General features: G+C 45.8%; 2 protein-coding genes across 2 annotated transcripts; both read left to right on the forward strand.

Annotated features, from left to right (window-relative positions):
* The first annotated feature begins 356 nt into the window (after window positions 1-356).
* On the forward strand, window positions 357-6,107 carry LOC139369352 (uncharacterized). The gene is made up of 12 exons (XM_071108642.1): window positions 357-398; window positions 594-713; window positions 975-1,094; window positions 1,377-1,524; window positions 1,629-1,733; window positions 1,829-2,000; window positions 2,101-2,137; window positions 2,248-3,685; window positions 4,057-4,149; window positions 4,311-5,296; window positions 5,468-5,579; window positions 5,844-6,107. Exons 1-12 carry the CDS (start codon window positions 357-359, stop codon window positions 5,951-5,953), a joined length of 3,483 nt encoding a protein of 1,160 aa, XP_070964743.1. The 3' UTR covers window positions 5,954-6,107.
* A 1,889-nt stretch (window positions 6,108-7,996) lies between these two features.
* Window positions 7,997-26,890, forward strand: LOC139369353 (uncharacterized). The gene is made up of 34 exons (XM_071108643.1): window positions 7,997-8,035; window positions 8,367-8,486; window positions 8,748-8,867; window positions 9,149-9,296; window positions 9,401-9,505; window positions 9,609-9,780; window positions 9,881-9,917; window positions 10,028-11,465; window positions 11,838-11,930; window positions 12,092-13,158; window positions 13,249-13,360; window positions 13,623-13,728; window positions 14,519-14,591; window positions 16,084-16,203; window positions 16,465-16,584; window positions 16,866-17,013; window positions 17,169-17,222; window positions 17,330-17,501; window positions 17,602-17,638; window positions 17,749-18,417; window positions 18,459-19,401; window positions 19,774-19,866; window positions 20,028-21,013; window positions 21,185-21,296; window positions 21,559-21,664; window positions 22,458-22,530; window positions 24,024-24,143; window positions 24,405-24,524; window positions 24,806-24,953; window positions 25,058-25,162; window positions 25,270-25,441; window positions 25,542-25,578; window positions 25,689-26,781; window positions 26,844-26,890. The coding sequence occupies exons 1-34, from the start codon at window positions 7,997-7,999 to the stop codon at window positions 26,888-26,890; spliced, it is 9,105 nt and encodes a 3,034-aa protein (XP_070964744.1).
* Window positions 26,891-27,569: the final 679 nt, after the last annotated feature.

Consider the following 27,569-nt stretch of genomic DNA (forward strand, 5'->3'; position numbering starts at 1 on the left):
ACTTTATAGAGATTTCGTATGTGATCAGAAACGATGCATTCATTTCCCAGAGTGGTCGCACTGTGTTATTGTAGTTGACGTAATCGTGTACAATGGCATGACGTAATATATGAGCCTATGACTTAAACGCACTCAAGAGAATGTTCAGTGCCTACTTCTGGCTCAGTTGAGTTGATGATTTACAAAGGAGAGTCATCCTCATGTTCAAATAAATCACTTTGAGTGGACAAAGATTACATTCTGTGAGTACAGCAAAACGGGCCAAGATTTTGTAAAAAAAAAAATTGAAATGTATTTTAAAATGTATTTGTTTATAAAAAATGTCAGGTCCAATCTGAAGGGTGCCTGAAAGCACAATGGATAGAAATCATAAACGGTTGAGAATAATTCTTCAAAAAGTAAGTCTCATAAGTGATTAAATTTTTTTTTTTGTTAATTCTGGGGCTTTCTCTCTTGATATGTAATGGGGCTATCTTCTTGGTAGTATAGCCTATATGCTGTAAAAACAGATTGACATGATTTATAGTTGGAAAAGTGGGCATAATAATGGAGGGCTTAAGTTAAATGTATTTCCTTATGATCCTGTACCCCAGGCTGGGACCCTCCAAGCTAGTGCTGGAGAGCAGGTGCTCCAGACAGACGTCATTTCTGCTGGCCATGCTGGAGTAAGGCTGCCAGCCCTGGGAGACTGCCCCAAGGACAGCCCTCTAAAGGTAAGACACAGCTTTTAGTTCTGATGCAAAACATCTGGTTGTAACGGAGACCAGTTGGTTGTAATCTAGTAATATGATGTGTTGAAAACCAGTTTTCAACGAGATAATAACACCATTAAGACACATGGACCACCTACTAGTTAGAACTAATAGTATTGGAATTCTGATTGTAAATATAAGGTTATGATTTATAGTTGGAAAAGTGGGCATAATAATGGAGGGCTTAAGTTAAATGTATTTCCTTATGATCCTGTACCCCAGGCTGAGACCCTCCAAGCTAGTGCTGGAGAGCAGGTGCTCCAGACAGACGTCCATTCTGCTGGCCATGATGGAGTAAGGCTGCCAGCCCTGGGAGACTGCCCCAAGGACAGCCCTCTAAAGGTAAGAAACAGCTTTTAGTTCTGATGCAAAACGTCTGGTTGTAACGGAGACCAGTTGGTTGTAATCTAGTAATATGACGGGTTGAAAAACCAGTTTACAACGAGATAATAACACAATTAAGACACATGGACCACCTACTAGTTAGAACTAATAGTATTGGAATTCTGATTCTAATTCTAAGGTTAACCCTTATGTGACATGTCACTTAGTACCACCATGCCTATGGTGAAATAGGTGGTTTCTATGGTGATATGATTTCCCCACTGTTGTTATATGTCTCAGAACCTTGTGCCGAAGCCCCCACAAGGCCCCAGGCCCAGCCGAGAGGCCAATATAGCAAAGGCAGAAAAGAAGGCCAGAGAGGTTATCAAGGCTAAAAAGTCTAGGGAGGCTAAGTCAGGGGTGATATACGCAAGCCGCCAAGTAGTTGGTGTGTTGGCACTGCCTCAAACTCTTATATCTCGAACAACCAGTTACAGTGAGTATTGATCTCCACTTCCAAAAATCTTGGATTTTTTGATGCAATTCTAAAAGGATATATGGTGGAAGGATCCACTATTATCTACGACTCTCCTCTTTCTGTAGGTGTCCTGCCAGCTATCAAGAAGGGCACTAAAGTTACTCAAATGGAGACAACAGGTGACAGTGTTTATTTCTGATTATACAACTTCAATAGAATCTTTACGGTGGTCACTAGCTTGTTCGGTGGTAATTCTGATTGTCTTCTGTTTCAGAAACCCCAGGTCCCCTGACACCTAATGATGGGGAGATAATGATCTCCTCTCCATCTGTTGATGACCTCCTGACCCCAAAGAGTGATGTGACGTCCGAGGCTAAGAGCGATGATGCCTCCTGTCCAATTTCACCTGAGGCGTTCTCTCTAACGAACTTCCTGAAGTCTCACCCGTGAGTCCTGCTTTGAACCTCTATATGTGCAGAACAAATATAATCTATGTAAACACTAGTTTAAGTTGCCAATGATTCCTGGTGTTGGTTTGTTTTCCAGTCAGAGAAAGCTTATCAGGAAGTTCCTCAAACAAATGGTAAGTCCCGCATTTTTTCTGCTTTCAAGGGTGGAGTGATCATTGGAAACAACTATCTTGTAACATAAAAACTACTAGCTGTCAGATTGTTTTCTGTTTCTCTTTCTAAGAACGTGACAATAGGCGACCTGGACGAAATCATCGAGTGGGTGGTGTGTGTCTCCAGTGAGGTGTTCCTCCCAGTGATGGCTCTGCACAGGACCTCCAGACCAGAGTCGTCAGACTCGTCCCACTGGGGGTCAGGTGTGCTCCAGATCGTCTCTGAAAAGTTCCACCAGCGGAGTTCTGAGTCGAAGGGAAGGCTCCTGGGCGGGCAGCCGCCCACTCCCCCTTCTGAGACCGACAAGGAGCTTCAGGGCATAGCAGATCTGTCTGTGAGTAACATCCTGAAAAGGGCCCAGGAGGACCTCTTCTCTTCTGGTGAGGATGACCTGGAGAACACCCATCCAGGTATTACTCTGACAGAAGAGAAGCTCTCCAGCATCTTCTCAGAGCTGTTCAGGGATGCCTGTGAGAGTGCCCAGGAGGCCGCCAGACGGATCCACCACATGAGGTCTGGAAGAGGCAACAACAGCCAGAATGGGAGTTGGCCTGGGTCGTCACAGGGATCGAGCAAATCCAACATGCCAGAGTTGGGAGAACTGGGATCAGTGAGGAGTCCCAAGGGAAGTGACGTCCATAAAGTCCTTAGCGAGGGGTCCCTCCCTGTCTTTGCCCTGTTTGAGGAGAGGCCAGGGGAAGTTGGGGAGACCAGCAGCCCTGCTGGGGAGATGGACGAAACACAGACTGCCAGCACTCCCAGCATTCCCCGGTCTGGGCATGGCGGCAGAAGGAGTAGCCAGACCACCACTCCCACCCCCGGCCACAGAGAGGCAGGATTCACAGCCAGTAACATCTTTGATGTTATTATTCATCTGGCGCACTCTGACACTGACCGGGAACTCCACCAGGAGTTCAGCAGTGAGGATGATGTTTCACTGAATGACATCATGGACATGAAGTCAACCCTGGCAGTGGAGCCCCTGGGTCAGATCCTGTCCTCATGGAAGCTGGTCAACATGATCTTCAGGGGGAAGGTCCACTACTTTGGGAAGGAGCTCATCTGCAAGGTGTATCAGATGCTTCTGGACACCGGTATGGGCAGGAGGCCAATGGCCCGCCAGAGCAGGTCCGAGCCCATCCTGAAAGACCAGGCTGCCAACCGTAGGCTCTCCAATGAATTCTTCACAGACGTGCTGTACATGTTCATCCAACGGGCCATTAAGAATCTGCTGGAGAACTTCTTGGGTCTGCCGACCACCCCACCAGGTAGAGACATTATGTGGAATGACAACTTTAACTGGATGTATAGGGACGGCTGGGGGAACACCCCCACATCCAGCGAGGAGGAATTGTGGGACAGCGACTCCACCTGGTCAAGTGGGCATGGGGAGGAGGAAGGGACAGAGTCCCGTGGGAGGTGGGCCGCTCTGTTGGAGAAGGGCAGCTTACTGACCCTCCATTCCTCCAGCTCCCTCTCCCTCTCCGATGACAACAAGGAGGCACTAGGTTAGTTATTGTGTTGTTTTTACCGTCTTTTGCACCCGCACATTCCCCTTCTTTCTTTTCTCTTATTGTCAGTAATGGTATTTTCATTTACTCTCCTCTTTTTTTCTTATTTTTCTATACAGTGTTTGGAGACATTTTATGTGTGAAGTATTACTTTGAATCAAATGTCAAACTCATTCTATAGAAGGCCGGGTTTCTGCAGGTTTTCACTCCACCCTTGATTGATGAATTAAGGTCACTAATTAGTTAGAAACTCCTCTCACCTGGTTGTCTAGGTCTTAATTGAAAGGAAAAAACTAAAACCCGCAGACACTCGGCCCCCATGGAATGAGTTTGACACCCCTGTATTAAATAAATGTTGATTTGACCAGGGGCCGTCTGCCAGGTCCTGACCACCAGGGTGGGAGACATCCTGAACAGTACCTGCAACGACGATTGCAAGGCCAGGCTCATCATCCAGAAAGGTACACTTATAACCTGTTTTACCCATATGACCAGTAATAACAGTGTAATAACCTGTGTAATAACCCGTGTATTACCATTATAGTAAATGTGCTAGATACTGCATAGTGTTATACATGAATGTGGCTTTGAACCATTTCAGAATATGAGTGTATTTTCTTAGGATTGGATTCCGGTGCCAGGGAAAGGTTCCCTGACTCTCCGTGTCCCTCTTCACCCAAGGACGAAGAGGAGGTGGTTGTGAGTGCCATGACTGTCTCATACCCTAAACCCTCCACCTCAACCCAGGCAGCATGGGCAGCTCCTGCCCAGACTCTGGACGTTTTTCTGCCCAGACCATGCCTGGATGAAGAAGAGGTAGTGCCCAGCACCTCCTTGAAGGACAACTCTGTGACAACCACCCATGCAGCACTGGCAGCTCCTTCCCAGAGCCTGGAAGAAGAGGTGGGAGAAGCTGAGGTGTCCCACGTGAGTGAGAGCTCCCTGATGCCCACCAAGGCCATTGAGAAGATTCCCTCCCTCCTACCAGGCAAGATCCTTATCGAGGAGGACACCCTCAGTTGCAGCACTCCCTGGGCCACCGTCATGAGCCCCCAGACCCTGAAGTTCATCCTCCACGGCATCATGTGCCGACTGGAGGCCTCAGAGTCCCCCCAGACAAGGAGGGCCAATGACCCCTTCAGGCTGATGAAGGATCTCTTTCTGGAGGTCCAGCATGCCCTGAAGTATGCTGACATCTCTGTCCTCTTTGGCCTGGAGGAGAGCATCCAATTCATTGGGGAGGATGCGGTGAAGGCCATCGTGAAGACTGCAGCTATAAGATTGTCCCTGCGTTCGGACTCCAACCGGGCTCAACTGCGTGCCGCGCGCTCTGGTGGTGAGGCAGCCATCAGGTGCATGGCGGACACCATCACACAAGTCATAGATGACTATTCCGAGCACTGGAGTTCCAGCGGCCATTTTGGAGCCAGGAGGAGCCGTGCTAGTGGGAGGTCACACTCCTCAACCTCCTCAAGGAGTGACGTCACCCTCACCGAGGAGCTCCTGGCCCAGAGGGAATCCCTTGAAGAGGACCTAGCGGAGATGGCTGATGACAGCACTGGTTTGGAGAAGACCATTGTAAGCTCAGCCATCTCTGCCAAGTCCCAGGTAATTAGCTACATTTCAGAGAGCTCCGAGCCCAACAGCTGTGCCCTCTTCACAGACCTCGAGGACATCACCTCCACACATGTGAGACAGACAAGAACTAGTAGATTGTTTAGTTATTTGGGCTGTTTGATTGTGAGGCATCAACTCAAATCTGTTTCTCTCTCTACGAAGGAGAAGGAGAAGGAAGAGGCTATGAAGGAAGAAGTGAGGAAGTCAGGAAAGAAGAGGCGAAGAAATAACAAGGACCAGAAGAAGAACAAGGTGTCTCCTCTTGGCAATGATAGTAAGTCCTCATTTCTGTCAGTCAACATGTGCGTCTGTCTTCAGCACACTATTGTAATGTAAGGACGGGAGACTATGATGAAGTTATCAGGCTCTTATTCATTAGCCACTAAATGGAAGAGAACAGACTAAAACAGGGAGGAACTTTCTTGAACTTGCCAATAACAAATTCTTGTTTTTGTTTTCTGTTTCAAAACATTTTGCTACTGTGTGCCTGAATGAACACGACCCTGATTTCATGCCCTGTTCTATGTCACCTGTTCAGGTACTGTGGCTGCAGATGAGCCGAAGAAAAAACAGGCTCTCCTCCCGCGGATCACAGCTGCCCTGGCAAGACTATTTTGCTTCCCCTGCAAAAAAAGATGCAAAAAGTAACTGTGCAGAGACGAGTTTGGGAAACCCTGATACCACCTCCCCCAACCCACTTTCTAAAAAAACATCAGTGCCACCAGAAGAGGGAGACAACCCCCCCTATTCACAACTCATTTTATTACCCCCCCATTTAATTTAATAAACACAACTTTCAGCTATTTTGATCTTCTTTACTTTTTTTTTTACAGACCCACCTGCATGCTATAGATTCGTAAGGTCAATTTGCTGTGTACTGTCTACAGTATCATTGTTATGAGTAGGTTCACTGTGTCAGTCATTATTTTTACCTTTATTTAACTAGGCAAGTTAGTTTAGAACAAATTCTTATTTTCAATGACGACCTAGGAACATTGGGTTAACTGCCTTGTTCAGGGGCAGAACAACAGATATTTTAGGCTACCTGTCGCTATATAGGTATAGGCTAAATGCCCTAACCTAATTGCAATTTACATAATAAGAGTTACAATAGAATAATTCCCTAATTTTATCTTTCTTGAGAGGGAATAAATCTCTAATACACTATACTCAATACCATACAGTAAGCACACCACTGTATACCGATGCAAGCCCCGCCTCCCCGCAGAATAAAGAATAGACACGAGTGGATAATTGCGGTGTCACTACAAAGGATACCTTAATTAAGCCAATTCATTGGCTTTAGACATGCCAATCATGTCTGTGTTGTAATCTGATTGGTGTGTGTACCACCTCATGGCAAAAGGTGTAAAAACGCTGAAGCACTCCATTCTGTTTATGATTTCTATTTATGATTGACGCTGCTGTTTAAAGCTATATTTTTTAATGTCTGCCTTATTTGCATTATTACACATTTGGAGAGGACAGGGGAGATAGGGTGGACAGCTCCCTGTCTAGTAGTTGTAGCTGTAGTATCTGGGATCTACATCTGTTTATATTAGTTACTGTGCTGTTACTAAGCAGTAATGCATTACGGCAGTGTTACGTTACTACACCTAATAGGAAATGCACATGCGCACTGGAATGCCGCGAACTGTAGAGCACGAGGGGTTTTGACTAAACGAAATCTAACTGTACTCTCATCTCCTGCCTGGTAATTTCTCCACAACACAAATATTACAGTGGCGACGAGGTGATTAAACTACATAAACGGACATTGCTTGAAGGGAAGAATGTTGCTTGAGTAATGAAACTCAAAATAATTATGTAATTCGTCAGTTATATTTATTTTCTTTCGCCAGTAGAGAAGGCTAAGCACTGCTAGCACTGCTAGTACAGTATTCAGGAGCTGCCAAGTAGCAAGACTATTGGAGTCCAGAATAGCGACACTACCCATTGAAATTAGGCGATCTCAGTGGAGAAATATTGACAAGGGAAAAAAGGAAGAAGGGACGTACATTAATACAAATGAGTGCAGTGAATGAAGTAATTGCAGAAACTTCTGAAGTGAAGAAGTAGATGAATATTCAGAAAATTAAGGAATATAAGGAAACTGAACAATTAACTGTGAAAATGGCAACCATCGGTCGAGTACCAGAGTTTGAGGCTACAAAAGAGGATTTTGATTCCTATTTGGAGCGTTTTGAGCGTTGGCTGATAAACCCATCAATGATTAGATTTATTTGACCATAATAATTTGTTTGGTCCATATTATTGACACTAAATAGAGGTTATTTTAACCGTAGCTGTTAAAAGTCCAACAGTGGGAGTGTGCAGCAGACTAATGATGGCGCGACTTTAATTCCTGACTATTTCAGTTATGGCCAACAGAGGGCAACATTTATCCATAAAATACGATTAAACCTCACTGAACCAAAGTGAATTGGGTTACACTGTAAACTTTATAGAGATTTCGTATGTGATCAGAAACGATGCATTCATTTCCCAGAGTGGTCGCACTGTGTTATTGTAGTTGACGTAATCGTGTACAATGGCATGACGTAATATATGAGCCTATGACTTAAACGCACTCAAGAGAAGGTTCAGTGCCTACTTCTGGCTCAGTTGAGTTGATGATTTACAAAGGAGAGTCATCCTCATGTTCAAATAAATCACTTTGAGTGGACAAAGATGACATTCTGTGAGTACAGCAAAACGGGCCAAGATTTTGTAAAAAAAACAAATTGAAATGTATTTTAAAATGTATTTGTTTATAAAAAATGTCAGGTCCAATCTGAAGGGTGCCTGAAAGCACAATGGATAGAAATCATAAACGGTTGAGAATAATTCTTCAAAAAGTAAGTCTCATAAGTGATTAAAAAAATGTTTTTGTTAATTCTGGGGCTTTCTCTCTTGATATGTAATGGGGCTATCTTCTTAGCCTATATGCTGTATAGCCTATATGCTGTAAAAACAGATTGACATGATTTATAGTTGGAAAAGTGGGCATAATAATGGAGGGCTTAAGTTAAATGTATTTCCTTATGATCCTGTACCCCAGGCTGGGACCCTCCAAGCTAGCGCTGGAGAGCAGGTGCTCCAGACAGACGTAATTTCTGCTGGCCATGATGGAGTAAGGCTGCCAGCCCTGGGAGACTGCCCCAAGGACAGCCCTCTAAAGGTAAGAAACAGCTTTTAGTTCTGATGCAAAACGTCTGGTTGTAACGGAGACCAGTTGGTTGTAATCTAGTAATATGATGTGTTGAAAACCAGTTTACAACGAGATAATAACACCATTAAGACACATGGACCACCTACTAGTTAGAACTAATAGTATTGGAATTATGATTGTAAATATAAGGTTAGGATTTATAGTTGGAAAAGTGGGCATAATAATGGAGGGCTTAAGTTAAATGTATTTCCTTATGATCCTGTACCCCAGGCTAGGACCCTCCAAGCTAGTGCTGGAGAGCAGGTGCTCCAGACAGACGTCCATTCTGCTGGCCATGATGGAGTAAGGCTGCCAGCCCTGGGAGACTGCCCCAAGGACAGCCCTCTAAAGGTAAGAAACAGCTTTTAGTTCTGATGCAAAACGTCTGGTTGTAACGGAGACCAGTTGGTTGTAATCTAGTAATATGACGGGTTGAAAACCAGTTTACAACGAGATAATAACACCATTAAGACACATGGACCACCTACTAGTTAGAACTAATAGTATTGGAATTCTGATTCTAATTCTAAGGTTAACCCTTATGTGACATGTCACTTAGTACCACCATGCCTATGGTGAAATAGGTGGTTTCTATGGTGATATGATTTCCCCACTGTTGTTATATGTCTCAGAACCTTGTGCCGAAGCCCCCACAAGGCCCCAGGCCCAGCCGAGAGGCCAATATAGCAAAGGCAGAAAAGAAGGCCAGAGAGGTTATCAAGGCTAAAAAGTCTAGGGAGGCTAAGTCAGGGGTGATATACGCAAGCCGCCAAGTAGTTGGTGTGTTGGCACTGCCTCAAACTCTTATATCTCGAACAACCAGTTACAGTGAGTATTGATCTCCACTTCCAAAAATCTTGGATTTTTTGATGCAATTCTAAAAGGATATATGGTGGAAGGATCCACTATTATCTACGACTCTCCTCTTTCTGTAGGTGTCCTGCCAGCTATCAAGAAGGGCACTAAAGTTACTCAAATGGAGACAACAGGTATTGGTGACACAGTGTTTATTTCTGATTATACAACTTCAATAGAATCTTTACGGTGGTCACTAGCTTGTTCGGTGGTAATTCTGATTGTCTTCTGTTTCAGAAACCCCAGGTCCCCTGACACCTAATGATGGGGAGATAATGATCTCCTCTCCATCTGTTGATGACCTCCTGACCCCAAAGAGTGATGTGACGTCCGAGGCTAAGAGCGATGATGCCTCCTGTCCAATTTCACCTGAGGCGTTCTCTCTAACGAACTTCCTGAAGTCTCACCCGTGAGTCCTGCTTTGAACCTCTATATGTGCAGAACAAATATAATCTATGTAAACACTAGTTTAAGTTGCCAATGATTCCTGGTGTTGGGTTGTTTTCCAGTCAGAGAAAGCTTATCAGGAAGTTCCTCAAACAAATGGTAAGTCCCGCATTTTTTCTGCTTTCAAGGGTGGAGTGATCATTGGAAACAACTATCTTGTAACATAAAAACTACTAGCTGTCAGATTGTTTTCTGTTTCTCTTTCTAAGAACGTGACAATAGGCGACCTGGACGAAATCATCGAGTGGGTGGTGTGTGTCTCCAGTGAGGTGTTCCTCCCAGTGATGGCTCTGCACAGGACCTCCAGACCAGAGTCGTCAGACTCGTCCCACTGGGGGTCAGGTGTGCTCCAGATCGTCTCTGAAAAGTTCCACCAGCGGAGTTCTGAGCCGAAGGGAAGGCTCCTGGGCGGGCAGCCGCCCACTCCCCCTTCTGAGACCGACAAGGAGCTTCAGGGCATAGCAGATCTGTCTGTGAGTATCATCCTGAAAAGGGCCCAGGAGGACCTCTTCTCTTCTGGTGAGGATGACCTGGAGAACACCCATCCAGGTATTACTCTGACAGAAGAGAAGCTCTCCAGCATCTTCTCAGAGCTGTTCAGGGATGCCTGTGAGAGTGCCCAGGAGGCCGCCAGACGGATCCACCACATGAGGTCTGGAAGAGGCAACAACAGCCAGAATGGGAGTTGGCCTGGGTCGTCACAGGGATCGAGCAAATCCAACATGCCAGAGTTGGGAGAACTGGGATCAGTGAGGAGTCCCAAGGGAAGTGACGTCCATAAAGTCCTTAGCGAGGGGTCCCTCCCTGTCTTTGCCCTGTTTGAGGAGAGGCCAGGGGAAGTTGGGGAGACCAGCAGCCCTGCTGGGGAGATGGACGAGACACAGACTGCCAGCACTCCCAGCATTCCCCGGTCTGGGCATGGCGGCAGAAGGAGTAGCCAGACCACCACTCCCACCCCCGGCCACAGAGAGGCAGGATTCACAGCCAGTAACATCTTTGATGTTATTATTCATCTGGCGCACTCTGACACTGACCGGGAACTCCACCAGGAGTTCAGCAGTGAGGATGATGTTTCACTGAATGACATCATGGACATGAAGTCAACCCTGGCAGTGGAGCCCCTGGGTCAGATCCTGTCCTCATGGAAGCTGGTCAACATGATCTTCAGGGGGAAGGTCCACTACTTTGGGAAGGAGCTCATCTGCAAGGTGTATCAGATGCTTCTGGACACCGGTATGGGCAGGAGGCCAATGGCCCGCCAGAGCAGGTCCGAGCCCATCCTGAAAGACCAGGCTGCCAACCGTAGGCTCTCCAATGAATTCTTCACAGACGTGCTGTACATGTTCATCCAACGGGCCATTAAGAATCTGCTGGAGAACTTCTTGGGTCTGCCGACCACCCCACCAGGTAGAGACATTATGTGGAATGACAACTTTAACTGGATGTATAGGGACGGCTGGGGGAACACCCCCACATCCAGCGAGGAGGAATTGTGGGACAGCGACTCCACCTGGTCAAGTGGGCATGGGGAGGAGGAAGGGACAGAGTCCCGTGGGAGGTGGGCCGCTCTGTTGGAGAAGGGCAGCTTACTGACCCTCCATTCCTCCAGCTCCCTCTCCCTCTCCGATGACAACAAGGAGGCACTAGGTTAGTTATTGTGTTGTTTTTACCGTCTTTTGCACCCGCACATTCCCCTTCTTTCTTTTCTCTTATTGTCAGTAATGGTATTTTCATTTACTCTCCTCTTTTTTTCTTATTTTTCTATACAGTGTTTGGAGACATTTTATGTGTGAAGTATTACTTTGAATCAAATGTCAAACTCATTCTATAGAAGGCTGGGTTTCTGCAGGTTTTCACTCCACCCTTGATTGATGAATTAAGGTCACTAATTAGTTAGAAACTCCTCTCACCTGGTTGTCTAGGTCTTAATTGAAAGGAAAAAACTAAAACCCGCAGACACTCGGCCCCCCATGGAATGAGTTTGACACCCCTGTATTAAATAAATGTTGATTTGACCAGGGGCCGTCTGCCAGGTCCTGACCACCAGGGTGGGAGACATCCTGAACAGTACCTGCAACGACGATTGCAAGGCCAGGCTCATCATCCAGAAAGGTACACTTATAACCTGTTTTACCCATATGACCAGTAATAACAGTGTAATAACCTGTGTAATAACCCGTGTATTACCATTATAGTAAATGTGCTAGATACTGCATAGTGTTATACATGAATGTGGCTTTGAACCATTTCAGAATATGAGTGTATTTTCTTAGGATTGGATTCCGGTGCCAGGGAAAGGTTCCCTGACTCTCCGTGTCCCTCTTCACCCAAGGACGAAGAGGAGGTGGTTGTGAGTGCCATGACTGTCTCATACCCTAAACCCTCCACCTCAACCCAGGCAGCATGGGCAGCTCCTGCCCAGACTCTGGACGTTTTTCTGCCCAGACCATGCCTGGATGAAGAAGAGGTAGTGCCCAGCACCTCCTTGAAGGACAACTCTGTGACAACCACCCATGCAGCACTGGCAGCTCCTTCCCAGAGCCTGGAAGAAGAGGTGGGAGAAGCTGAGGTGTCCCACGTGAGTGAGAGCTCCCTGATGCCCACCAAGGCCATTGAGAAGATTCCCTCCCTCCTACCAGGCAAGATCCTTATCGAGGAGGACACCCTCAGTTGCAGCACTCCCTGGGCCACCGTCATGAGCCCCCAGACCCTGAAGTTCATCCTCCACGGCATCATGTGCCGACTGGAGGCCTCAGAGTCCCCCCAGACAAGGAGGGCCAATGACCCCTTCAGGCTGATGAAGGATCTCTTTCTGGAGGTCCAGCATGCCCTGAAGTATGCTGACATCTCTGTCCTCTTTGGCCTGGAGGAGAGCATCCAATTCATTGGGGAGGATGCGGTGAAGGCCATCGTGAAGACTGCAGCTATAAGATTGTCCCTGCGTTCGGACTCCAACCGGGCTCAACTGCGTGCCGCGCGCTCTGGTGGTGAGGCAGCCATCAGGTGCATGGCGGACACCATCACACAAGTCATAGATGACTATTCCGAGCACTGGAGTTCCAGCGGCCATTTTGGAGCCAGGAGGAGCCGTGCTAGTGGGAGGTCACACTCCTCAACCTCCTCAAGGAGTGACGTCACCCTCACCGAGGAGCTCCTGGCCCAGAGGGAATCCCTTGAAGAGGACCTAGCGGAGATGACTGATGACAGCACTGGTTTGGAGAAGACCATTGTAAGCTCAGCCATCTCTGCCAAGTCCCAGGTAATTAGCTACATTTCAGAGAGCTCCGAGCCCAACAGCTGTGCCCTCTTCACAGACCTCGAGGACATCACCTCCACACATGTGAGACAGACAAGAACTAGTAGATTGTTTAGTTATTTGGGCTGTTTGATTGTGAGGCATCAACTCAAATCTGTTTCTCTCTCTACGAAGGAGAAGGAGAAGGAAGAGGCTATGAAGGAAGAAGTGAGGAAGTCAGGAAAGAAGAGGCGAAGAAATAACAAGGACCAGAAGAAGAACAAGGTGTCTCCTCTTGGCAATGATAGTAAGTCCTCATTTCTGTCAGTCAACATGTGCGTCTGTCTTCAGCACACTATTGTAATGTAAGGACGGGAGACTATGATGAAGTTATCAGGGTCTTATTCATTAGCCACTAAATGGAAGAGAACAGACTAAAACAGGGAGGAACTAACCCTAACCCTAATAACAAATTATTGTTTTTGTTTTCTGTTTCAAAACATTTTGCTACTGTGTGCCTGAATGAACACGACCCTGATTTCATGCCCTGTTCTATGTCACCTGTTCAGGTACTGTGGCTGCAGATGAGCCGAAGAAAAAACAGGCTCTCCTCCCGCGGATCACAGCTGCCCTGGCAAGACTATTTTGCTTCCCCTGCAAAAAAAGATGCAAAAAGTAACTGCAGAGACGAGTTTGGGAAACCCTGATACCACCTCCCCCAACCCATTTTCTAAAAAAACATCAGTGCCACCAGAAGAGGGAGACAAACCCCCCTATTCACAACTCATTTTATTACCCCCCCCCCCCATTTAATTTAATAAACACAACTTTCAGCTATTTTGATATTCTTTACTTTTTTTTTTACAGACCCACCTGCATGCTATAGATTCGTAAGGTCAATTTGCTGTGTACTGTCTACAGTATCATTGTTATGAGTATGTGTGTGTCAGTCATTATCAGTCACTGTGTCAGTCATTATTTTTACCTTTATTTAACTAGGCAAGTTAGTTTAGAACAAATTCTTATTTTCAATGACGACCTAGGAACATTGGGTTAACTGCCTTGTTCAGGGGCACAACGACAGATATTTTAGGCTACCTGTCGCTATATAGGTATAGGCTAAATGCCCTAACCTAATTGCAATTTACATAATAAGAGTTACATTAGAATAATTCCCTAATTGTATCTTTCTTGAGAGGGAATACATCTCTAATACACTATACTCAATACCATACAGTAAGCACAGAGAGGACAGGGGAGATAGGGTGGACAGCTCCCTGTCTAGTAGTTGTAGCCTGTAGCTAGTTATACGTCTTCTTGAGGAAGCGCCGACAGACGGACAGCTGTGCGAGTTCGCATTTTCCAATAAAACAGCAGCACCAGCGATGGCTTCCGCGTAGCATGTCGTACCGTATTTTTCACACGGCGGTGAAGTCGACATTGTGAAAGTTTTGTTCTGTGCTAGTTTCGTGGTGTCCGTGTGTTGGCATGACATAGCAGCTACTAGCAAGAGCCGCTTCGATTATGGGAACATTCAGGTAGGCATTACTGTTTTATTTATAAATGTATTATTTACTGTTGTTCTTGTTATAATTGCATGTGTCACATAAATATTTGTTATGCATGTAGATGGATCGAGCGAAGTTTACGTTTATGCTCCTAAACAAAGCACTTGGACCCTGTGTATTTTTACATTGAGGAAGCCTTAATGTTCATCAGAGGTTACTCACTGTGATAGCCTTATTCAGCAATAATGTAAACATTTCTGATTTCTGTAAATTATAGCTACGTATGACTAGGTTTCCTCACCAAGAAATGATTTCTGAATTTAGATTCGAATCGATTAAATTAATTTATTAGTCACATACATAGCGTCGCAGATGTAATTGCAGGGTACAGTGAAATTCTTAAGATCTGAACTCCCAACAGTGCAGGTCAAAAAGATAAGCGAATGAAACAATATTAATATTAATAATAATATACACCATATATACATATTTATTTACAACATTTACAAACCAACAGCCTGCATTCATCCAGTTTGTATAAATTATGATAGAAGTGTGACATGACTGTAATGAGTATCTTGGACAAATAGGCAGTTGGCTTAATAAAACATTTATTCATAATTGGCAATATGTGGGCCTGCCCTGATTATATCAGCTTACCACATCTGTCTTCCCTCACCAAACCCATCAATGATTAGATTTATTTGACCATAATAATTTGTTTGGTCCATATTATTGACACTAAATAGAGGTTATTTTAACCGTAGCTGTTAAAAGTCCAACAGTGGGAGTGTGCAGCAGACTAATGATGGCGCGACTTTAATTCCTGACTATTTCAGTTATGGCCAACAGAGGGCAACATTTATCCATAAAATACGATTAAACCTCACTGAACCAAAGTGAATTGGGTTACACTGTAAACTTTATAGAGATTTCGTATGTGATCAGAAACGATGCATTCATTTCCCAGAGTGGTCGCACTGTGTTATTGTAGTTGACGTAATCGTGTACAATGGCATGACGTAATATATGAGCCTATGACTTAAACGCACTCAAGAGAAGGTTCAGTGCCTACTTCTGGCTCAGTTGAGTTGATGATTTACAAAGGAGAGTCATCCTCATGTTCAAATAAATCACTTTGAGTGGACAAAGATGACATTCTGTGAGTACAGCAAAACGGGCCAAGATGTTGTAAAAAAAACAAATTGAAATGTATTTTAAAATGTATTTGTTTATAAAAAATGTCAGGTCCAATCTGAAGGGTGCCTGAAAGCACAATGGATAGAAATCATAAACGGTTGAGAATAATTCTTCAAAAAGTAAGTCTCATAAGTGATTAAAAAAATGTTTTTGTTAATTCTGGGGCTTTCTCTCTTGATATGTAATGGGGCTATCTTCTTGGCCTATATGCTGTATAGCCTATATGCTGTAAAAACAGATTGACATGATTTATAGTTGGAAAAGTGGGCATAATAATGGAGGGCTTAAGTTAAATGTATTTCCTTATGATCCTGTACCCCAGGCTGGGACCCTCCAAGCTAGCGCTGGAGAGCAGGTGCTCCAGACAGACGTAATTTCTGCTGGCCATGATGGAGTAAGGCTGCCAGCCCTGGGAGACTGCCCCAAGGACAGCCCTCTAAAGGTAAGAAACAGCTTTTAGTTCTGATGCAAAACGTCTGGTTGTAACGGAGACCAGTTGGTTGTAATCTAGTAATATGATGTGTTGAAAACCAGTTTACAACGAGATAATAACACCATTAAGACACATGGACCACCTACTAGTTAGAACTAATAGTATTGGAATTATGATTGTAAATATAAGGTTAGGATTTATAGTTGGAAAAGTGGGCATAATAATGGAGGGCTTAAGTTAAATGTATTTCCTTATGATCCTGTACCCCAGGCTAGGACCCTCCAAGCTAGTGCTGGAGAGCAGGTGCTCCAGACAGACGTCCATTCTGCTGGCCATGATGGAGTAAGGCTGCCAGCCCTGGGAGACTGCCCCAAGGACAGCCCTCTAAAGGTAAGAAACAGCTTTTAGTTCTGATGCAAAACGTCTGGTTGTAACGGAGACCAGTTGGTTGTAATCTAGTAATATGACGGGTTGAAAACCAGTTTACAACGAGATAATAACACCATTAAGACACATGGACCACCTACTAGTTAGAACTAATAGTATTGGAATTCTGATTCTAATTCTAAGGTTAACCCTTATGTGACATGTCACTTAGTACCACCATGCCTATGGTGAAATAGGTGGTTTCTATGGTGATATGATTTCCCCACTGTTGTTATATGTCTCAGAACCTTGTGCCGAAGCCCCCACAAGGCCCCAGGCCCAGCCGAGAGGCCAATATAGCAAAGGCAGAAAAGAAGGCCAGAGAGGTTATCAAGGCTAAAAAGTCTAGGGAGGCTAAGTCAGGGGTGATATACGCAAGCCGCCAAGTAGTTGGTGTGTTGGCACTGCCTCAAACTCTTATATCTCGAACAACCAGTTACAGTGAGTATTGATCTCCACTTCCAAAAATCTTGGATTTTTTGATGCAATTCTAAAAGGATATATGGTGGAAGGATCCACTATTATCTACGACTCTCCTCTTTCTGTAGGTGTCCTGCCAGCTATCAAGAAGGGCACTAAAGTTACTCAAATGGAGACAACAGGTGGGTATTGGTGACACAGTGTTTATTTCTGATTATACAACTTCAATAGAATCTTTACGGTGGTCACTAGCTTGTTCGGTGGTAATTCTGATTGTCTTCTGTTTCAGAAACCCCAGGTCCCCTGACACCTAATGATGGGGAGATAATGATCTCCTCTCCATCTGTTGATGACCTCCTGACCCCAAAGAGTGATGTGACGTCCGAGGCTAAGAGCGATGATGCCTCCTGTCCAATTTCACCTGAGGCGTTCTCTCTAACGAACTTCCTGAAGTCTCACCCGTGAGTCCTGCTTTGAACCTCTATATGTGCAGAACAAATATAATCTATGTAAACACTAGTTTAAGTTGCCAATGATTCCTGGTGTTGGTTTGTTTTCCAGTCAGAGAAAGCTTATCAGGACGTTCCTCAAACAAATGGTAAGTCCCGCATTTTTTCTGCTTTCAAGGGTGGAGTGATCATTGGAAACAACTATCTTGTAACATAAAAACTACTAGCTGTCAGATTGTTTTCTGTTTCTGTTTCTAAGAACGTGACAATAGGCGACCTGGACGAAATCATCGAGTGGGTGGTGTGTGTCTCCAGTGAGGTGTTCCTCCCAGTGATGGCTCTGCACAGGACCTCCAGACCAGAGTCGTCAGACTCGTCCCACTGGGGGTCAGGTGTGCTCCAGATCGTCTCTGAAAAGTTCCACCAGCGGAGTTCTGAGTCGAAGGGAAGGCTCCTGGGCGGGCAGCCGCCCACTCCCCCTTCTGAGACCGACAAGGAGCTTCAGGGCATAGCAGATCTGTCTGTGAGTAACATCCTGAAAAGGGCCCAGGAGGACCTCTTCTCTTCTGGTGAGGATGACCTGGAGAACACCCATCCAGGTATTACTCTGACAGAAGAGAAGCTCTCCAGCATCTTCTCAGAGCTGTTCAGGGATGCCTGTGAGAGTGCCCAGGAGGCCGCCAGACGGATCCACCACATGAGGTCTGGAAGAGGCAACAACAGCCAGAATGGGAGTTGGCCTGGGTCGTCACAGGGATCGAGCAAATCCAACATGCCAGAGTTGGGAGAACTGGGATCAGTGAGGAGTCCCAAGGGAAGTGACGTCCATAAAGTCCTTAGCGAGGGGTCCCTCCCTGTCTTTGCCCTGTTTGAGGAGAGGCCAGGGGAAGTTGGGGAGACCAGCAGCCCTGCTGGGGAGATGGAAGAGGCAACAACAGCCAGAATGGGAGTTGGCCTGGGTCGTCACAGGGATCGAGCAAATCCAACATGCCAGAGTTGGGAGAACTGGGATCAGTGAGGAGTCCCAAGGGAAGTGACGTCCATAAAGTCCTTAGCGAGGGGTCCCTCCCTGTCTTTGCCCTGTTTGAGGAGAGGCCAGGGGAAGTTGGGGAGACCAGCAGCCCTGCTGGGGAGATGGACGAGACACAGACTGCCAGCACTCCCAGCATTCCCCGGTCTGGGCATGGCGGCAGAAGGAGTAGCCAGACCACCACTCCCACCCCCGGCCACAGAGAGGCAGGATTCACAGCCAGTAACATCTTTGATGTTATTATTCATCTGGCGCACTCTGACACTGACCGGGAACTCCACCAGGAGTTCAGCAGTGAGGATGATGTTTCACTGAATGACATCATGGACATGAAGTCAACCCTGGCAGTGGAGCCCCTGGGTCAGATCCTGTCCTCATGGAAGCTGGTCAACATGATCTTCAGGGGGAAGGTCCACTACTTTGGGAAGGAGCTCATCTGCAAGGTGTATCAGATGCTTCTGGACACCGGTATGGGCAGGAGGCCAATGGCCCGCCAGAGCAGGTCCGAGCCCATCCTGAAAGACCAGGCTGCCAACCGTAGGCTCTCCAATGAATTCTTCACAGACGTGCTGTACATGTTCATCCAACGGGCCATTAAGAATCTGCTGGAGAACTTCTTGGGTCTGCCGACCACCCCACCAGGTAGAGACATTATGTGGAATGACAACTTTAACTGGATGTATAGGGACGGCTGGGGGAACACCCCCACATCCAGCGAGGAGGAATTGTGGGACAGCGACTCCACCTGGTCAAGTGGGCATGGGGAGGAGGAAGGGACAGAGTCCCGTGGGAGGTGGGCCGCTCTGTTGGAGAAGGGCAGCTTACTGACCCTCCATTCCTCCAGCTCCCTCTCCCTCTCCGATGACAACAAGGAGGCACTAGGTTAGTTATTGTGTTGTTTTTACCGTCTTTTGCACCCGCACATTCCCCTTCTTTCTTTTCTCTTATTGTCAGTAATGGTATTTTCATTTACTCTCCTCTTTTTTTCTTATTTTTCTATACAGTGTTTGGAGACATTTTATGTGTGAAGTATTACTTTGAAACAAATGTCAAACTCATTCTATAGAAGGCTGGGTTTCTGCAGGTTTTCACTCCACCCTTGATTGATGAATTAAGGTCACTAATTAGTTAGAAACTCCTCTCACCTGGTTGTCTAGGTCTTAATTGAAAGGAAAAAACTAAAACCCGCAGACACTCGGCCCCCCATGGAATGAGTTTGACACCCCTGTATTAAATAAATGTTGATTTGACCAGGGGCCGTCTGCCAGGTCCTGACCACCAGGGTGGGAGACATCCTGAACAGTACCTGCAACGACGATTGCAAGGCCAGGCTCATCATCCAGAAAGGTACACTTATAACCTGTTTTACCCATATGACCAGTAATAACAGTGTAATAACCTGTGTAATAACCCGTGTATTACCATTATAGTAAATGTGCTAGATACTGCATAGTGTTATACATGAATGTGGCTTTGAACCATTTCAGAATATGAGTGTATTTTCTTAGGATTGGATTCCGGTGCCAGGGAAAGGTTCCCTGACTCTCCGTGTCCCTCTTCACCCAAGGACGAAGAGGAGGTGGTTGTGAGTGCCATGACTGTCTCATACCCTAAACCCTCCACCTCAACCCAGGCAGCATGGGCAGCTCCTGCCCAGACTCTGGACGTTTTTCTGCCCAGACCATGCCTGGATGAAGAAGAGGTAGTGCCCAGCACCTCCTTGAAGGACAACTCTGTGACAACCACCCATGCAGCACTGGCAGCTCCTTCCCAGAGCCTGGAAGAAGAGGTGGGAGAAGCTGAGGTGTCCCACGTGAGTGAGAGCTCCCTGATGCCCACCAAGGCCATTGAGAAGATTCCCTCCCTCCTACCAGGCAAGATCCTTATCGAGGAGGACACCCTCAGTTGCAGCACTCCCTGGGCCACCGTCATGAGCCCCCAGACCCTGAAGTTCATCCTCCACGGCATCATGTGCCGACTGGAGGCCTCAGAGTCCCCCCAGACAAGGAGGGCCAATGACCCCTTCAGGCTGATGAAGGATCTCTTTCTGGAGGTCCAGCATGCCCTGAAGTATGCTGACATCTCTGTCCTCTTTGGCCTGGAGGAGAGCATCCAATTCATTGGGGAGGATGCGGTGAAGGCCATCGTGAAGACTGCAGCTATAAGATTGTCCCTGCGTTCGGACTCCAACCGGGCTCAACTGCGTGCCGCGCGCTCTGGTGGTGAGGCAGCCATCAGGTGCATGGCGGACACCATCACACAAGTCATAGATGACTATTCCGAGCACTGGAGTTCCAGCGGCCATTTTGGAGCCAGGAGGAGCCGTGCTAGTGGGAGGTCACACTCCTCAACCTCCTCAAGGAGTGACGTCACCCTCACCGAGGAGCTCCTGGCCCAGAGGGAATCCCTTGAAGAGGACCTAGCGGAGATGGCTGATGACAGCACTGGTTTGGAGAAGACCATTGTAAGCTCAGCCATCTCTGCCAAGTCCCAGGTAATTAGCTACATTTCAGAGAGCTCCGAGCCCAACAGCTGTGCCCTCTTCACAGACCTCGAGGACATCACCTCCACACATGTGAGACAGACAAGAACTAGTAGATTGTTTAGTTATTTGGGCTGTTTGATTGTGAGGCATCAACTCAAATCTGTTTCTCTCTCTACGAAGGAGAAGGAGAAGGAAGAGGCTATGAAGGAAGAAGTGAGGAAGTCAGGAAAGAAGAGGCGAAGAAATAACAAGGACCAGAAGAAGAACAAGGTGTCTCCTCTTGGCAATGATAGTAAGTCCTCATTTCTGTCAGTCAACATGTGCGTCTGTCTTCAGCACACTATTGTAATGTAAGGACGGGAGACTATGATGAAGTTATCAGGGTCTTATTCATTAGCCACTAAATGGAAGAGAACAGACTAAAACAGGGAGGAACTAACCCTAACCCTAATAACAAATTATTGTTTTTGTTTTCTGTTTCAAAACATTTTGCTACTGTGTGCCTGAATGAACACGACCCTGATTTCATGCCCTGTTCTATGTCACCTGTTCAGGTACTGTGGCTGCAGATGAGCCGAAGAAAAAACAGGCTCTCCTCCCGCGGATCACAGCTGCCCTGGCAAGACTATTTTGCTTCCCCTGCAAAAAAAGATGCAAAAAGTAACTGCAGAGACGAGTTTGGGAAACCCTGATACCACCTCCCCCAACCCATTTTCTAAAAAAACATCAGTGCCACCAGAAGAGGGAGACAAACCCCCCTATTCACAACTCATTTTATTACCCCCCCCCCCCCCCATTTAATTTAATAAACACAACTTTCAGCTATTTTGATATTCTTTACTTTTTTTTTTACAGACCCACCTGCATGCTATAGATTCGTAAGGTCAATTTGCTGTGTACTGTCTACAGTATCATTGTTATGAGTATGTGTGTGTCAGTCATTATCAGTCACTGTGTCAGTCATTATTTTTACCTTTATTTAACTAGGCAAGTTAGTTTAGAACAAATTCTTATTTTCAATGACGACCTAGGAACATTGGGTTAACTGCCTTGTTCAGGGGCACAACGACAGATATTTTAGGCTACCTGTCGCTATATAGGTATAGGCTAAATGCCCTAACCTAATTGCAATTTACATAATAAGAGTTACATTAGAATAATTCCCTAATTTTATCTTTCTTGAGAGGGAATAAATCTCTAATACACTATACTCAATACCATACAGTAAGCACAGAGAGGACAGGGGAGATAGGGTGGACAGCTCCCTGTCTAGTAGTTGTAGCCTGTAGCTAGTTATACGTCTTCTTGAGGAAGCGCCGACAGACGGACAGCTGTGCGAGTTCGCATTTTCCAATAAAACAGCAGCACGAGCGATGGCTTCGGCGTAGCATGTCGTACCGTATTTTTCACACGGCGGTGAAGTCGACATTGTGAAAGTTTTGTTCTGTGCTAGTTTCGTGGTGTCCGTGTGTTGGCATGACATAGCAGCTACGAGCAAGAGCCGCTTCGATTATGGGAACATTCAGGTAGGCATTACTGTTTTATTTATAAATGTATTATTTACTGTTGTTCTTGTTATAATTGCATGTGTCACATAAATATTTGTTATGCATGTAGATGGATCGAGCGAAGTTTACGTTTATGCTCCTAAACAAAGCACTTGGACCCTGTGTATTTTTACATTGAGGAAGCCTTAATGTTCATCAGAGGTTACTCACTGTGATAGCCTTATTCAGCAATAATGTAAACATTTCTGATTTCTGTAAATTATAGCTACGTATGACTAGGTTTCCTCACCAAGAAATGATTTCTGAATTTAGATTCGAATCGATTAAATTAATTTATTAGTCACATACATAGCGTCGCAGATGTAATTGCAGGGTACAGTGAAATTCTTAAGATCTGAACTCCCAACAGTGCAGGTCAAAAAGATAAGCGAATGAAACAATATTAATATTAATAATAATATACACCATATATACATATTTATTTACAACATTTACAAACCAACAGCCTGCATTCATCCAGTTTGTATAAATTATGATAGAAGTGTGACATGACTGTAATGAGTATCTTGGACAAATAGGCAGTTGGCTTAATAAAACATTTATTCATAATTGGCAATATGTGGGCCTGCCCTGATTATATCAGCTTACCACATCTGTCTTCCCTCACCAAACCCATCAATGATTAGATTTATTTGACCATAATAATTTGTTTGGTCCATATTATTGACACTAAATAGAGGTTATTTTAACCGTAGCTGTTAAAAGTCCAACAGTGGGAGTGTGCAGCAGACTAATGATGGCGCGACTTTAATTCCTGACTATTTCAGTTATGGCCAACAGAGGGCAACATTTATCCATAAAATACGATTAAACCTCACTGAACCAAAGTGAATTGGGTTACACTGTAAACTTTATAGAGATTTCGTATGTGATCAGAAACGATGCATTCATTTCCCAGAGTGGTCGCACTGTGTTATTGTAGTTGACGTAATCGTGTACAATGGCATGACGTAATATATGAGCCTATGACTTAAACGCACTCAAGAGAAGGTTCAGTGCCTACTTCTGGCTCAGTTGAGTTGATGATTTACAAAGGAGAGTCATCCTCATGTTCAAATAAATCACTTTGAGTGGACAAAGATGACATTCTGTGAGTACAGCAAAACGGGCCAAGATGTTGTAAAAAAAACAAATTGAAATGTATTTTAAAATGTATTTGTTTATAAAAAATGTCAGGTCCAATCTGAAGGGTGCCTGAAAGCACAATGGATAGAAATCATAAACGGTTGAGAATAATTCTTCAAAAAGTAAGTCTCATAAGTGATTAAAAAAAATGTTTTTGTTAATTCTGGGGCTTTCTCTCTTGATATGTAATGGGGCTATCTTCTTGGCCTATATGCTGTATAGCCTATATGCTGTAAAAACAGATTGACATGATTTATAGTTGGAAAAGTGGGCATAATAATGGAGGGCTTAAGTTAAATGTATTTCCTTATGATCCTGTACCCCAGGCTGGGACCCTCCAAGCTAGCGCTGGAGAGCAGGTGCTCCAGACAGACGTAATTTCTGCTGGCCATGATGGAGTAAGGCTGCCAGCCCTGGGAGACTGCCCCAAGGACAGCCCTCTAAAGGTAAGAAACAGCTTTTAGTTCTGATGCAAAACGTCTGGTTGTAACGGAGACCAGTTGGTTGTAATCTAGTAATATGATGTGTTGAAAACCAGTTTACAACGAGATAATAACACCATTAAGACACATGGACCACCTACTAGTTAGAACTAATAGTATTGGAATTATGATTGTAAATATAAGGTTAGGATTTATAGTTGGAAAAGTGGGCATAATAATGGAGGGCTTAAGTTAAATGTATTTCCTTATGATCCTGTACCCCAGGCTAGGACCCTCCAAGCTAGTGCTGGAGAGCAGGTGCTCCAGACAGACGTCCATTCTGCTGGCCATGATGGAGTAAGGCTGCCAGCCCTGGGAGACTGCCCCAAGGACAGCCCTCTAAAGGTAAGAAACAGCTTTTAGTTCTGATGCAAAACGTCTGGTTGTAACGGAGACCAGTTGGTTGTAATCTAGTAATATGACGGGTTGAAAACCAGTTTACAACGAGATAATAACACCATTAAGACACATGGACCACCTACTAGTTAGAACTAATAGTATTGGAATTCTGATTCTAATTCTAAGGTTAACCCTTATGTGACATGTCACTTAGTACCACCATGCCTATGGTGAAATAGGTGGTTTCTATGGTGATATGATTTCCCCACTGTTGTTATATGTCTCAGAACCTTGTGCCGAAGCCCCCACAAGGCCCCAGGCCCAGCCGAGAGGCCAATATAGCAAAGGCAGAAAAGAAGGCCAGAGAGGTTATCAAGGCTAAAAAGTCTAGGGAGGCTAAGTCAGGGGTGATATACGCAAGCCGCCAAGTAGTTGGTGTGTTGGCACTGCCTCAAACTCTTATATCTCGAACAACCAGTTACAGTGAGTATTGATCTCCACTTCCAAAAATCTTGGATTTTTTGATGCAATTCTAAAAGGATATATGGTGGAAGGATCCACTATTATCTACGACTCTCCTCTTTCTGTAGGTGTCCTGCCAGCTATCAAGAAGGGCACTAAAGTTACTCAAATGGAGACAACAGGTGGGTATTGGTGACACAGTGTTTATTTCTGATTATACAACTTCAATAGAATCTTTACGGTGGTCACTAGCTTGTTCGGTGGTAATTCTGATTGTCTTCTGTTTCAGAAACCCCAGGTCCCCTGACACCTAATGATGGGGAGATAATGATCTCCTCTCCATCTGTTGATGACCTCCTGACCCCAAAGAGTGATGTGACGTCCGAGGCTAAGAGCGATGATGCCTCCTGTCCAATTTCACCTGAGGCGTTCTCTCTAACGAACTTCCTGAAGTCTCACCCGTGAGTCCTGCTTTGAACCTCTATATGTGCAGAACAAATATAATCTATGTAAACACTAGTTTAAGTTGCCAATGATTCCTGGTGTTGGTTTGTTTTCCAGTCAGAGAAAGCTTATCAGGAAGTTCCTCAAACAAATGGTAAGTCCCGCATTTTTTCTGCTTTCAAGGGTGGAGTGATCATTGGAAACAACTATCTTGTAACATAAAAACTACTAGCTGTCAGATTGTTTTCTGTTTCTGTTTCTAAGAACGTGACAATAGGCGACCTGGACGAAATCATCGAGTGGGTGGTGTGTGTCTCCAGTGAGGTGTTCCTCCCAGTGATGGCTCTGCACAGGACCTCCAGACCAGAGTCGTCAGACTCGTCCCACTGGGGGTCAGGTGTGCTCCAGATCGTCTCTGAAAAGTTCCACCAGCGGAGTTCTGAGTCGAAGGGAAGGCTCCTGGGCGGGCAGCCGCCCACTCCCCCTTCTGAGACCGACAAGGAGCTTCAGGGCATAGCAGATCTGTCTGTGAGTAACATCCTGAAAAGGGCCCAGGAGGACCTCTTCTCTTCTGGTGAGGATGACCTGGAGAACACCCATCCAGGTATTACTCTGACAGAAGAGAAGCTCTCCAGCATCTTCTCAGAGCTGTTCAGGGATGCCTGTGAGAGTGCCCAGGAGGCCGCCAGACGGATCCACCACATGAGGTCTGGAAGAGGCAACAACAGCCAGAATGGGAGTTGGCCTGGGTCGTCACAGGGATCGAGCAAATCCAACATGCCAGAGTTGGGAGAACTGGGATCAGTGAGGAGTCCCAAGGGAAGTGACGTCCATAAAGTCCTTAGCGAGGGGTCCCTCCCTGTCTTTGCCCTGTTTGAGGAGAGGCCAGGGGAAGTTGGGGAGACCAGCAGCCCTGCTGGGGAGATGGACGAGACACAGACTGCCAGCACTCCCAGCATTCCCCGGTCTGGGCATGGCGGCAGAAGGAGTAGCCAGACCACCACTCCCACCCCCGGCCACAGAGAGGCAGGATTCACAGCCAGTAACATCTTTGATGTTATTATTCATCTGGCGCACTCTGACACTGACCGGGAACTCCACCAGGAGTTCAGCAGTGAGGATGATGTTTCACTGAATGACATCATGGACATGAAGTCAACCCTGGCAGTGGAGCCCCTGGGTCAGATCCTGTCCTCATGGAAGCTGGTCAACATGATCTTCAGGGGGAAGGTCCACTACTTTGGGAAGGAGCTCATCTGCAAGGTGTATCAGATGCTTCTGGACACCGGTATGGGCAGGAGGCCAATGGCCCGCCAGAGCAGGTCCGAGCCCATCCTGAAAGACCTGGCTGCCAACCGTAGGCTCTCCAATGAATTATTCACAGACGTGCTGTACATGTTCATCCAACGGGCCATTAAGAATCTGCTGGAGAACTTCTTGGGTCTGCCGACCACCCCACCAGGTAGAGACATTATGTGGAATGACAACTTTAACTGGATGTATAGGGACGGCTGGGGGAACACCCCCACATCCAGCGAGGAGGAATTGTGGGACAGCTACTCCACCTGGTCAAGTGGGCATGGGGAGGAGGAAGGGACAGAGTCCCGTGGGAGGTGGGCCGCTCTGTTGGAGAAGGGCAGCTTACTGACCCTCCATTCCTCCAGCTCCCTCTCCCTCTCCGATGACAACAAGGAGGCACTAGGTTAGTTATTGTGTTGTTTTTACCGTCTTTTGCACCCGCACATTCCCCTTCTTTCTTTTCTCTTATTGTCAGTAATGGTATTTTCATTTACTCTCCTCTTTTTTTCTTATTTTTCTATACAGTGTTTGGAGACATTTTATGTGTGAAGTATTACTTTGAATCAAATGTCAAACTCATTCTATAGAAGGCCGGGTTTCTGCAGGTTTTCACTCCACCCTTGATTGATGAATTAAGGTCACTAATTAGTTAGAAACTCCTCTCACCTGGTTGTCTAGGTCTTAATTGAAAGGAAAAAACTAAAACCCGCAGACACTCGGCCCCCCATGGAATGAGTTTGACACCCCTGTATTAAATAAATGTTGATTTGACCAGGGGCCGTCTGCCAGGTCCTGACCACCAGGGTGGGAGACATCCTGAACAGTACCTGCAACGACGATTGCAAG

This window comes from Oncorhynchus clarkii, chromosome 17, assembly GCF_045791955.1.
Source record: "Oncorhynchus clarkii lewisi isolate Uvic-CL-2024 chromosome 17, UVic_Ocla_1.0, whole genome shotgun sequence".
Lineage (NCBI taxonomy): Eukaryota > Metazoa > Chordata > Actinopteri > Salmoniformes > Salmonidae > Oncorhynchus > Oncorhynchus clarkii.